This window comes from Miniopterus schreibersii (genome assembly GCF_964146895.1).
Source record: "Miniopterus schreibersii genome assembly, chromosome: 15".
Classification (NCBI taxonomy): domain Eukaryota; kingdom Metazoa; phylum Chordata; class Mammalia; order Chiroptera; family Miniopteridae; genus Miniopterus; species Miniopterus schreibersii.
In genome coordinates this window covers 44938203-44952521 of record NC_138115.1, presented here as the reverse complement: position 1 = coordinate 44952521, position 14319 = coordinate 44938203, and the positions used below count along the sequence as shown (strand labels likewise).

The 14319-nt window shown below is 35.7% G+C and overlaps 1 protein-coding gene across 8 annotated transcripts in view; it reads right to left on the bottom strand.

Annotated features, from left to right (window-relative positions):
• GOLGA4 (golgin A4) overlaps positions 1-14319 on the bottom strand; it is a 78776-nt gene that overhangs the window by 50851 nt on the left and 13606 nt on the right. For 4 of the 8 annotated variants that reach the window (XM_081160150.1, XM_081160156.1, XM_081160149.1 and 1 more), the window contains exons 3-7: positions 13830-13928; positions 11046-11111; positions 6907-7221; positions 4425-4472; positions 1468-1524 (exon numbers count right to left, since the gene is read on the bottom strand). In XM_081160150.1, the coding sequence (XP_081016276.1) occupies positions 1468-1524; positions 4425-4472; positions 6907-7221; positions 11046-11111; positions 13830-13928 (585 nt within the window). Of the gene's footprint in view, positions 1-1467; positions 1525-4424; positions 4473-6906; positions 7222-10147; positions 10293-11045; positions 11112-13829; positions 13929-14319 lie in introns of those variants that run through there. The other 4 variants (XM_081160153.1, XM_081160151.1, XM_081160155.1 and 1 more) reach the window with 3 other exon arrangements.

Genomic DNA, 14319 nt, shown 5'->3' with positions numbered 1-14319 from the left:
GTACACTCCAAGAATTTCAATATGCCTGTTCTGGGGGCATGTGTGCAGAGGTTGGGGGAAGTAAGAGAATAACACAGGGCATCCTCTTTTTTTTGGTAAACATTAAATATACCACAGGGGTTAACAGGAAAAGAATATATATGTAATGGCTTATGATCTAACAGTATAGATATGGAAAAAGATTTTTTAAATGATGGAAGAATGGAAATAGCATATAAAAATATATTTAACTAATTTCAATAATCATAATTGATGGCGGTAGTATTAGTATTACTATTCCAAGACTGTTAGTTTATAATAATGTTAGGAGAAGGCAAATGAGTAATTTTGGATGTTCTAATCTGTCAGCAGATTCTTCAACAGACAAACAATAAAGAAAACAAAGGGATGCAGGAATGTGTAGATTTAAAAAGACTTAATAGATATATCAAAACTATTATTATTTTTTTAAATATATCTTTATTGATGTCAGAGAGAGGAAAGGCAAGGGAGAGAGAGAGAGAGAAACATCAATGATGAGAGAGTCATTGATTGAGCCCGCAACCCGGGCATGTGCCCTGACCGGGAATTGAACCCCGATCGCCTGGATTCTAGGTCGAAGCTCAACCGCTGAGCCACGCCCGGCCGGGCTCAAAACTATTTTTACATGGACAAGACTGCAGTGTCTGGAAGGCACACTCAGGTAATAAAACAAAGAGACACTAGGTGGTACAATAAAAGTCAGGAGAGTAGTTAATTTTGGAGAAAGGGAGGAAACTGATTAGGTTGGGAAACAAAAGGGGGCTTTTGGGGTGACTGGCAATGTTCTATTTCTTGACCTTGGTGGTGATTACAATAGTGTTCACCATACACATGTAAGCTATATATTTTTGGGCATGACTTTCTGTATCTGTTTTATTTTATAATTAAAGGATTTAAAAATGTTCACTACAAGTGATGTGGCAGAAATGCGGAACGCTGTCCTCCAGCCAGCATAAGCCAATTTTCTCCATCCTTCTCAAGGTGGGGCAGAAGCAAAGATCAGTAGAGTGCTATTTCAAATAATAAATATTTGCCTGAATTCTAATACTTCACTGTAAAAATTATCCTCCAAAATTACAATGAACAAAATTTTTATTTTATTTTACCAAAAAGATTGTTGGTTAGAAAAAACAAAAAGACGCCTGAAATACCTCATAGAAAGGACAGTTTAGCCTTGGAAGTTGCCACTGACTATTCATGCAGGCAAATGATATTTTATTGCTAAGTAAGACATTCCTATTTCACTAATTCCACCAACAATATATATCTGCGGAAAACCACACAAATAAAAACTATAAGAATTGATCCCTGGTCTTGTAGGCTGGGCTGGTTAGTTATTGCTATAACTATTGAAGTACATGAGAGCCTATCCCAGCACGAACAACAGTTCTGATAAAAATAAGAGATTTAATTATTATTCTCAAAGTATGAATCACTACAACTTACCTCTCTTAATTCTGCAATTCTCCGAAGTGCTTTATCCTGGCTCTGACTTAATATACCCTTTAATTAAAAATTAAAAATAAAGTTGGGTCAAACAACTGCATGACATAGTAATACAAATCCAGTCAAAAAGAATTATTTTTACAATATTACAACTGTTTTTCCAAAAATAACCTGAGGATGGAGAACAGGACTGAAAATCTTAAGGATATAGCCATGATGAAAGTCTGCTAAAAGTTAAATCATGATGTTACAGAACTGTCCTGCATCCTAGCTGTGGGAGAGGTGACACAAATCACATGTAAACCATAAAAGTCAATTCTCCTGTATATTAATTTTAAAAATAAAAATTTTAAGTTATATCAAATTCCAAATGCAATTTATTTCATTGTACTCTATAAGTGTGGGACAAGTCAATCACCAGCCTGTTCACAAGGTTGTTTTTGTGACTTAAAAACAAAAGTCCTTTTCTATATTTAAAAAAAAAAAAGCCCAGGAGAAAACTGCAAAGAGAACTATAGATTGCTAAATTAGTAATCATATATAAAAATCAGGAAGCTAAAAGAGTAATACTGAAAGAGTGAAAGGTAAAATTATTCATCCTTTCCTGCAAGAGGGGGAAGAGGGGGGGACACATGGACAGACAGGGGACAGAAGATGGGTGCTTTTCACTAGTGAGGAAATTAAATCTGAAAAGTTATGGTCTATGGACACAAAGTAACTGTATATTATTGTACAATATAAATGCACAGAGGTAAATAAATGGGGTAATCTGGAGCTTCACTGGTCTGTGTAAACTAACAACAAAAAAGAGAGATATGGGTAGCAAATGGTTTGTTTATGGCCCAGGGGAGTGTGACTGGGCTGTATCTGCAGGCCCTTGTAAGTGAATAAAAAAAAAAACAAAGGCTTTTTCCCCAAAAGCCATGAACACAGGTTTTACTTGGTATAATATACAAATTTTGAATGCAGGAAGATGCATTGCTGAGAACGATGAAAAACTGCAATGCATTATTTACAAGCACATGAGCTGCAGTCTAACTGCCAGGAAGGGATCCCAGCTCTCCTCCACCTCTTACAAGCTGTGCAACAATAAATAAGGCTCTCTTCCTCTATTCCTTCACAGGAGAGGTTTAAGGACTAAATACACCATAATGCCTGACACCCAATAAGAGCTGAGCATCTGTTAGGTAGTATGAACAGCACTGATAACAGCACTTACAATTTTAATTTCACTGGATCTACTGAAAGCATGTTTGTCTATTTAATAAAGAGGTTTCTAGGCATGCCAATATGGGCATGTACAGAGATAAAGAAAAAAGCAAAAATCACTGAATTTTATCTCTAACACCCTTTATATCTGGGACTATGCAACCACTATTCTCTACCGCCACTTAGTGGTAGAAATACATACACCTAGAAATAAAAATCCATAGACAATTCATAGAAACACAAGCAAGGTACCCACAGAATTTAGGAATAAGATGACCTTTTGAGAATAAATTTATGTATATTAATAATACAGTAAATTAAATTAGAACCACTCCACCCACTTCAATATAACTCATGTTTAAGAAAATATTTTTAAAAACTCTATTTGTAATAATCTAACTCACACATTTGTTATAGACAATTAGAACACTGAATCAGCAGTAAATAACTAATGCTGCCATTCTGATTATATTCATACCAAAACCAGAAAATTTAATGTTGTACTTAATGGAGATTAATATTTATGGCAGATTAAATATTTTAAAATAATGTACATAGATAAATTAATTTTACCAAAACTCATTTTGCAAATAACTCTTGGTTATGTAACTAACTTTTGGTTAGTGTCTTTAAATGGCACAAAATTCTAAACTGTTTTAAATAACTTCTGTAAAAAAAAAGACTGTATTTGCCTGGCTGGCGTGGCTCAGAGGTTGAGCATCGATCTATGATCCAGGAGAAGCTGGTTCGATTCTCAGTCAGGACACATGCCTGGGTTGTGGGCTCCATTCTCCGTAGGGGACGTGCAGGAGGCAGCTGTTTCTATCTCTCTCTCTCCTTCTCCTTTCCCCTCTCTGATATCAATACAGACATACTTAAAAATAAATAAATAAGACTATATTTTATAAATAACATAGCAAAATGGTAGCACTGGTTAAAGTGGACTGGATATTTCCCTTTAGATCTGACATGTGATACCTGGTGGAAAATTTCTGACCATGAACAGAATGACATAGTAGGGACAGGGTGGGTCACCCAGAAGAGCTAAAATAGCTTCCTCTTTCCACATGTAACCAAGAGCTTTCCAAGCAGCAGCCTCAGGAAATGGAAGAGAGGATGCTTGGGTTCAGACCCTGATACAATGATAAGAAACAGGTATGTCTGCAGATATTTAAAAAAACAGAAGGGAAAGCTATGAAGGCTGTATGTCTCTTTACCACTAAAACAAAGATGTAACCTGTAGCCCTGGCCAGTGTGGCTCAGTTGGTTGAGTGTCATCCCATTCACTGACAGGTTACTGGTTTGATTCCCAGTCAGGACACATGCCTGGGTTTCAGGCTTGATCCCCAGTGGGGGCATGCAGGAAGCAACTGATCCATGTTCCTCTCTCTTTGCTGCTTCTCTCTCTCTCTCTCCCCCCTTTTCCTCTCTCTCTAAAATAAAAAAAACATATTTTTTAAAAAAAGATGCAACCTGCCGACTGAGATACTAGGAAACGCCTGAAAGAGGCAAACATGCCTTAAAGCAAAACCAGTTTTGCAGGGATCCAAAACGGAAGGAAGCCCATTCTTACTATGTAAAATCTCTGGGATCCCTCACTCTTTCTCTTTATCACACCCCAGTAATGGTAAAGCACGTTAAATACTTCAATCATATGGAGAATTATTACAAGTGAGAATAAAACTATAAGATCCTTTCTAATTTTAAAATTATGTATGAATCAATATCACAGCCAACAAATCACTTACTTGTAGCTTTTTCTTCTCTTTTTGAAGAATCTGATAAGCTGTTACAAGCTAAAATAAAGAAAAAGTCATCAATAACATTCATTCCTAAATCAATGCAATTAATTATTCTAAACTCCACTAAAACATCTTGTTATGAAAGTCAAAAAATAAATCATAAGAATCCTTTTATATAAGACAATTCAACCTAGTTAGAGGCATATATGGCCAAACTAAATAACATAGGAAATATATTTCTAAAAAATAAAAAGAACTCAACTCTATAAAGATATTAAATCTCCTTTTGACTTCACCTTAGACATGTGCTTCTTTAAATTTCAGTACCTAATTCATAGGTAGGAATTAGGGTCAACTCGCCTAAAGGCAGAAGACAGCTCAAAGGGTATTCATAGACCAGTACCATCAGCAACAGCATCACCTGGGAGCTTGCTGGAAACAGAAATTTTTGGGCCCCACCCCAAACTAAATGAATGAGAATTGGGGTAAGAAGAGAGGTAGACATAGGAATGTGTGTTTTAACAAGCTCCAGGTGGTTTTTTGCCTGACCGTGTAACTGATCTAAAAGTTCCTTCTTGTTACAGGATCTGTGACTATGGCTGTATAAAAATCTGAGGAAAAGAATTCAACCAACAGATGAAAACTGGTGTCCTAAAGAAATGTTTAACCACTTAAGCTAACTAGGCTACTTAAACATTCTAGCTCAACTTGATGAAATTATGAATTAACAAATCTTTTAAACCCATAAATTATGTAGTATTACTCATCTGAAGGCTAAAGCACATGGCTCCAATTCATTATTTAGACCTTGCTTTAGAAGTGCTCGTGGCCTCTGAAGAGAGAGGTTGCAGCTCTGCAGCTTCAGGAGGAAGCACTCCCCTATTCTGAGCCTTGCCATTTTCCTTGGAAGGCTGCTCTGTGCCCCTAAATGCCTCTACTGAATTCTTGAGAGAAGAGGCTGGAAGCAATGAAAGGTGCATCAGCAATAGAGATAAGAATACAAAAAAACACACATCAAAACTCTGCCTAAGACCAGGACCCTCCCTGTCTTATTACCTTAAGACCAGATAGGCGAGGAAAGGTAAAGACAAAGTCTATGGGCTCTTTTCCCTAATGAGCTGCATAATTCTACCTGAGGTAGTACAGAATAGTAGAAACAACCAGGAAGGCACAGAATCAAAAGAGTCTGTCAACTGCTACCTATGTGACCTTAAGCAAGTTACTTAATCTCTATGATTATGTTTCTAACCCCTATCCTACAAAAGAGCTTAATTGATATCTACTTCACAGAGATGATGCAAAATTAAATGGCACCATAAATATAAAATGCACAGTGTCTTACATACTTGAATGCTAATTATACTGTTGCCCCAGCTTCAAACCTAAAAGCCATGAATAAGCTAGTGAAAATAACATAAATCTCAACAAACAAAAATGAAGACCATTATTAACTTTGATAGAAAAAATAAAAATAAAAATAAATTTTAAAGGAAAAAGTTGCCTGATTCCACAAGTGCCTCCTGAGATACATGGCTTTAACGCCCTGTTTACATCTCTGAGTTCCAGCCAGCCAATAGCTTTCAGACTAACAATTCCTTCCTAGTTTGCCAGTATTCTATAGTTTTAAAGAAATACTTCACGTATTTCATTTAGGGTTTTTTGTTCTTTTGGCTGTAGGGTAAAACTGCCCATATTATAGCCATACTGGAAATAGAAGTTATAGCTAACTGTACATATTAACCTTGAGCTTCATTATTCATTATTTAAAATTCACTACAATGCTGATTTACAAACTGTTAAGACAATAAACTGTTAGGCACTGTAAAAAATATATTAAGTCATGGGCAACTTGCTCCAGAAAGATTTTCCTTAGGAAGGATTGCTTCAACTGCACAGGATGGGGAGGACAACTAATACAATTCAGCCTGAAGGGAAGGTGCTGTGTTCCTGAAGGAAAGACAGATGGAGCAGCACGACTTCCTCTCTCAGACCAACAGTGTCATCCTCAAGGGGATTAAAAGTTAAAAGATTCATTTGAGGCAAAGTTCAAATGTAGGTACTATAAGAGTGAACCATATGTGTCAGAAAATCAGGATACTTAAAACATAATTGGGGTCCAGAATAATGAAACTCTGGTTGGCAGAAGAGGTCATGTTGGAGCCACAGCACTCAGAGGATGATCAGGGAGAGGATGTGAGGAGGGAAGATGGTGACCTCTGCCCTGGGTGTCTAAGCAGAAGGGCACAGAATATGAGAACCAGGAGGCTATGGACGAAAATCTCCAAAATGTTACTAAGAGTCTTGCCACGAAGCCTCTGTACTACTGAGAGTCTTTAACTAGATACTGCTACAGGTTATCCATCATTTGTAACCAGCATATCTAAGGAATCGAGAGTTCAGCCAACCCAGGAGTAAAAGCCACACAGTAATATGAATTAGCGAACAAAGGGAAGAAATTTTCCTTTCGGCAGAGAAGTCATGCTCCTACCTCAGAACACTTTCCTTTGTAGCTATTCAACCGCCGTTCCATTCTTCGCAGCCTCAGAACCAACTGCTCTTTGTTGAGGCCATCTAAATTCCCCAGTGAGTCTTCGGCCTCACTCTCCATATCAGAGGGTGGATCAAGGGTGGCAGCAGAAAAGTCCAGGTCAAGTCGATTCAGGGATTCTCTGGAAGATGTTCGTACCAAACACTCTTTAGAAGAAGATCGGAATAGAGATTCCTTTATTGGGCTTCGAAACAAAGACTCCATGGAAGGCACCCGGAGCTGGAGTTTCTGTGCGAAAGTCTGTGTGTCACCTGACTGTAACCAAAATCCAACAGAATATGTGGGTTAAAATACACATTTAGACTTCTAATGTTCCCTATCACCAGCAATAACCTATTAAAAGCTCTAACATAATCAGTAATATTCCTGACATTTAACATAATATATTGTTTTCTGAAAAATAAGAGACACCTGGTTATTTCTGAAAAAGTGCTGGACTTGGAATCAGAGGATTGGGGTGGAGGTCCCAGGTCCGTCACCGAGCAGTGGAATGACCTTCACACTAAGTCACCTCCTTTCAGTTCACAAACTGAAGGAAGCCATACTTTTCCCGCTGCCCTCACAGGTGTGCTGTGAGGATTCGTCCACTAAACTGTAAGATCCTTGGAGGCAGTATCCCCAGTATATACCCAGTGCCTAAAACTCGGGTATGTACTGTGAAGTGTGAAGCTGTGGCTGAAATCAAGTGGACTTTATCTGAAGTCTTTATGGAGGCACAAACTCCTGATCACTCTTCTCAACCAAAGAAGGGAATGGGGGCAGGGGGACCATAATTATATATAGTGAGCCCATTTTGTTTCTAACAGAATGCCAGGCAGAACGGACCAGTGACAACCAACTATGTTCTATTTACCTTGTCTACTGGGAATAGAAATAAGCATTAAAAAATCATGAAGGACAGGTGAAAAGTGTGAGCTAGAGTCCCTCTGCGCAGATCAGTAAGTCTGATGTTAGAAGCAGTGATAAGCAAGAGCTGTTCTCTTAATTAATTTAAATAATAACACATTAACAATGAAAAGCAATATAACCATTCAAAAAACCATTCTGAGCTACATTATTCTGTTCAGGTGACTATTTTTCAAATGCATTTTCTTTCTTTTTAACTACAGTGGCATTCAATATTATTTTATATTAGTTTCAGGTGAGCAGTCAATATTTAACAAGCGTTTCCTAGAAACTCATTCTCATCAGTGCATGTAGCAAGGTCCCCTACAAGATCTCAACAATGCCAGGAATGAAATGCTCAGGGGGGACTGAGGTCATGTGTAGGCAAAGATTACAGGAAAACAAAAAGACTCTCTTTGATTTTCATGATTTGAAAATACTTTACTCATGAATTTTAGAGGTTAATAATAGTATTCAGCAAGGTGGGAGTAAGACGGATAACCTGCCTCACTCTCTTTCTATGCACAGATTTCTCTCAGGTTGTTTAAAACAGTAAAGACTGGAAACAACCCAAATGTTCACCATTTGACAATACATTCCATAAACTGCAATGTATGGAAGGAGACACGCTATTAAATGGAAAAAAACAGGTTACTGTGAATCCATTCTGATTTAAAGTAATTACATGTACTTTTTAATTTATATGTATGCTTACACAAACACCTTTAGAACCAGGTCATTAAGGACAAACACCAAAAAGCACACTGAAGTATCAATGATAAAATCTAGGTGGTGGGTATACATAGCTATTCACTTTAAAGTTCTTTCACTCTTATTAATGTTTGAAAATTTTTGTAATAAACTGTTGAAAATTTTAAAACAGCCATATTTAAAAAACAGCAACAAAAAATTCAAAATGAAACTTTAATATTATAATTTATCTTATATTTAAAAATTCACACATGGTTATCAAGAGAAGAATTTTCCCAACAATTAAAAAAACAGCATATGAGAACTGCCAGTTAAATCCCTGTATTTTGCTCTATTGAATTTAATAAATTCAGTTCTCATTTTGTTTTAATAGCATACAAATTCAAATGAGGCAACACATGGCAAAAAATTATAGCTAAATAGAGCGATGTTTTGTGTCTATCTATAGTAATCCCATAGTACTATCAGTAACCAGCCACTGGTACTTGGGCAAGGAATTTAAGATTTCATGCCTGATAACTCCTCTATATAGTAAGAGAGTAATACTAAACCCTAAGATGCCTCTTAAACTGCTAAAGTACTAACACTAGGATTCAAAAAAACCATTTTACAGCTTCTCAGATAAATGCTCAAATATTACCTACTGTTTTGAAAAATGTATTTTTTTCTATTATGTGGTGACATATACTAATTATTTTCAAATATCTGAATTTTATAAGTCTGTCTGAATAAAAAAGGCCACCTCTCTGCATTCTTTTAGAGGTGAATGAAAAATCGTTTTCCTTAGCTGAATATTATGAATTGCACTGAGCAATTTAAAAGTTAACTGTATTTAACAGAAATTTTTCTGAAATGCACACTTTTCTGCCCTCTTAAGTAAGGACAATGAGTAACCCTTTATCACGACGTCCTGCCACCATCATTACGCTGTGTGCCAAAACCACTGACTTACATAGGATGTTCTCCCCAGCAATAAGGGGGTCACACGGGTAGCTGTGCCTTATGAATTCCTGGGCTTGCTTTCACCACCTCACCTAGCTTGGTATCAACTCTGACTTCCTGCTGCTGTCAAGATGCCCCGCCAGAGTGAGCATTCTACCCCCTCCATGGACATACACTGTTCCTAATTTGCTAACAACCAACACCCAACTTGTCAGAAATCTGTTTAAGCATCTCCCTGTCATAAGATTTAAATGAGATCATATATATAAAATGGTTAACAATGCCTAACACAGAGTAAATACTCAGTAAATGTTATCTTATTATTTTTTAGGAAAATATTTGTTGCTTTCTTTAAAGAAATTTCAAAGCCTTTAGTGAGCTTGCTTCCTGAGTATCACCCATGTTCATTATCTAACTTAATTAAAACTTAAGTCTCTCCCAAGTTTGTTATAAGGCTGGTTATCATTCATTCTAGTTTCTGCATTCATAACTACATTTGGTCATTTTAGATTATTCTATAAGAGAAGGAGAAAAGCATTCTAAGTAATATTCTTTAATAATATTCCTCAAAGATCACTGGATCTGTCCAGTACCATTTAGGCTGGTGCCTCTCAATATTTTACCCTTACCTCATGCCACTTACAGAAAATGATGTATTTGTAGAAGACTTGGGATTAATTGGTGATGCTGCTCAAGGCCAGAGTGAACAGGCCCAAGGACCCGGATTATGGCCAGAGCCTCATCGGCCTCCCCAAAGGGATGAGGGCCTCAGCTCACAGGTGAACTTTCTGTGGAGTTTGGAAAGCTGTAATTTATACATTTGCTAGACAATACTTTAGAATGTTTAGTCTACATAATTTAGTTCATAAATCATTTAGCTCATAAATTGTATACATTCATACACTCCAGGTTCACAGAATTAGAATGTTATTTCCCTACATTAGAGACTGCTGAGAATAGCCAGGTTAATGATAACCATCATCACGAAAGCCAAAGTAAGCAAATGTTCATTTCAGACACTGCTATCATTATGATATTTTTAATGAATTTTTTTTCACTTTTGGAAGGAGTCAAAGAATGTCACTTAGCCCCAAGCTCCAAAAAACTTTTGAATCTCAAAGATAACCTAAATTCTCTAGTAGAAAAATACCCTGCATTAGCACATTTAAGAGAAAACTTTAAAAGGAATCACCTTTCCTTCATAACCCCCTTTCAAATTATGTAACTTAACATGTCTTTCAATATGACTTCCTCTATTTTCTTTTACAACTATAAAGTCAGATTCCTTTTTCCAAAAAGTTTTCTCTTAACCACCATTAATTTTTTAAATGAGTAATAACGGAATCTTGCATGACTGGTGTATATACAAAAACCACTTTCATTTAAAACTTTTTCCAAGAAACCATCAACAAACCTGGATTTACCATACATATTGTATCAAATGTTTGCACATCACTGTTCCAATGTAAAGTCAAATGCTAGTAATACAGATTGACCAACACTGTGAAATGCTATTTTTAAAAATAAAATTAATAACAGACCTGAGGAATCATTGGTTCACTTCCATTAACACTGTCGGGAGATTTTGTGGCTTGGATAGATATATTCTAAAAAGAAAGAAACATTGTAAAGAAAAGGAACAAAAAACCTAAAGTTTTAAAACTGTTAAGAACAAAGGCCAAGTACCAAGACCTATTAGATACATTTATCAAACAAAATTAGTAGTTGTTCATTTATTAGAATGTCTTCATGCAAGGCAAAACTAGTATGGTAAGTATTTTTGAAAATTCATTTTGCTGTAATATATGCAACTAAATAGCAAAGATTAGTATGTAGCAAAATTTATTTCAAGCTAATCACATACCTTTCCCATTATAATGTCCCCAGTTTTTTCCCCACAGCAAAATTAACTTAAAGGTTTCAATTAGCAAAACTCATTCAAATAGAAATCTATCCAGAAAAAGAAGTAAAATCAATAGTTCCCTACAATAAAAGAATATTCAAATTAAAGTTATTTGGGCTAAGCTTTGAAAAATATCTTGCTAACAAGAAATACAAGTGCCTCATTCATTTGAAGCCAGTAATATAAATGACATTGTTATGACAACTTTCAGAAAACCTTATACTTAAAAATAATTTTATTCCACATGTGAAGGTTTTTTATTTTGTCCTGTTGGTAAGACAAACACTCCAAATTAAGCAACGTTCTGCTGATTACATCATGCTGGAATAGGTTCCATGGTAATGGATGAGATTCTTTGAGATTCAAAATTCTATACTACATTCATATTACACTAAGTATGTAACTGAAATTAGAGCTTTTTGAAATAGCTCATGATAAAAAAAAAACCTCTATTTTTTAAACAAAAGCATTTGACCAAATACTAGTCACTATGTTTCAGTAACTTGGTCTTTAAATAGCACATTTCCCCCACAATTCTACAACTGACCGAGAAAAGGTCAAATATCTGACCTTACTTATTCTAAAATATAAGTGAAGGCACTCAGCTTTGCAAAAGTGTTTTCAAATTCTTGAGCTCTCATTAGGTACTTGATACTAAGAAATTATTAATTTTTAGGTACGATAAATGTATTGTGGTTATACATTTTTAGTCTATCTTTTAGAAATACATACCAAAATATTTAGATACAATAATATTTCTGAAATTTGCTTCAAATAATCCAGCAGGAATGGGGATGGAGTGGGGGTAAGCTGCATGTATGGGGAGGGTGGTAGTGGTATGGTTAGGAAAGTGGGGGAGGGATCCTAATAAGATGGACATGAGTTCATTGTTGACACTGGAAATGGATACTGTAGGAGGGGGAAGAATTACTATTACTACTACCACTATTACTACTACTATTTCCACTTTTGTAATATGTTTAAATTTTTTCCTAATAAAAATTTAAATACTTTCTCTCTCTAATATAAAAAAAGTTATCAAATTGTATCAGTCCAAGGATACAGCAATTTTTAGAATTACAGGTAAAGATATGCATTTTTCAAAAAAAACTAAATTAAGGAAAAGTCAGCATCTGGTAAACTAATGTAGTGAATTAGGCCCTCACTAAATTTTTATTCTACTATAGGTTATGCTATGGTTCCCCTTTGTTATGTGGGGGAAAATAAGTTTTTATATGCACAAAACTCAATTTAAATAATATTATAAAGACTTTTAGTCTACTTAAATTACTTTAAAAGCCTTCATTTAAAATTAGCATTTTTTTCACAATAGGGTAGAGCTCAATACAGATTACTTTTATGTACTTATGGAAGCTCTTTTTTAAAAAAAAATCTCTATTATTACTACATGAAGTGTAAAGCAGTGTCATTTTCTTTTTAAATAAGTTGGTAAGTTATCTTTAACTGGGATTCCTGTGTCCCTCTCAAACCAGTTTTGAAAATAGTGAGGGGTTACTTGCAGCCAGAACCAAGGAGAGGCCTCTTTCCCTGAGATCCAAGCCAAGCATCACCAGAACTCTGAGCTGCTTTCTTTTCTAAAACCAAGGTTAGAATGTAGTTTAAGACTGCTAGTGGCTATATACAGACCAAGTCTTTACTGACTGTGGGGATTACATACAGAAATGTTCTAATTTCATCACCCGCTACTTAATAAATTAAACCCAATTCTCATTGTTTTAAAAAAAAACCTCAATCCCAATTCAGTGTTCAATTTAACATCAGAAGCTATCGTTTCTGAGCAAACACCTCTAAATTTTAATTTGCTAAATTAAGAACTTAGATACTTTAGGGAAAAAGTCCACTTTCCCAAAATTATATACAAGATTCAAAATTGTATGAATTCAGTCAGCTGCAAAATAATGAGATAATTATTTCAGATATTTAATAGACAGAAAACTGGTACTCTCCCAAAATGAGGCGCAATTATTTGTTACAGTAAAATCAACCTACCTACTCCATGTCATTTAATTATAGATTTACACAAAATACATTTTTTTCCCTAAAAATGTGAGTCCCATCTCAAAATATTCTTGGCCTCCTACTAAACAGAACTTTCTAATAATGCATACCTTTTTTAGTCAATAAGCAAACATTCCCTAGGAAGAAAGTTTAGGCCAAGTGAAGGTAGTCTTCACTACATTAATGAAAAGTGTTATTAAGCAGTTAAGAAGCTACCAAAAAACACACCAGCCATCAGAATTCAGCAATTTACTCTCTAATTTTTTAGAGCAGGGTTAGCAACAGGGCACTGAAGATGCTTTGAGAGATGGTAAGTGACAAGCAACATGAGATTTGCTTCTAGAATTACCAAATTACTTTGCTTCCCCACAAAGGGAATGCAGAAAGCGGTGGAAGGACTCACCACACTGTCAGTCTGTGTTTTAGGCTGTTTGGAGGAATCCAAAGCAAAGATAGTATACTCAGAGAGAAAAGCAGGCTCTGCTATCATCCCGGCTAGTAGCTGTCTCATTCAGTGTAACAAGCAGACGTATAAAAATAAAACAAATGATGGAAAACAAATCATAAGGGCATGTTGCAAAGTGTTCTCACCACACAGCATGCACAACACTATATAATGGCCTTGCACCGCCACTGCTGCCACCATCATTCCACCCCCAAAATAATAAGTTGCTGGGAAAGGTCAGGAATGGAGATGAGTTGAATTGTTTAGGATCTCAAAGCTCAACTTTAACCAACTTGCTTATTGGCATATAAATAATATATGGAACAGGCACCACAGCACAAAACGTGCCTGATAGTTTGGTATAAGAGTCTATACCAATAGGAACAATACACAATAAAGAACACAAAGCTTTAGCATAAAATAAATACTGAGCCATTCATTTTTATAC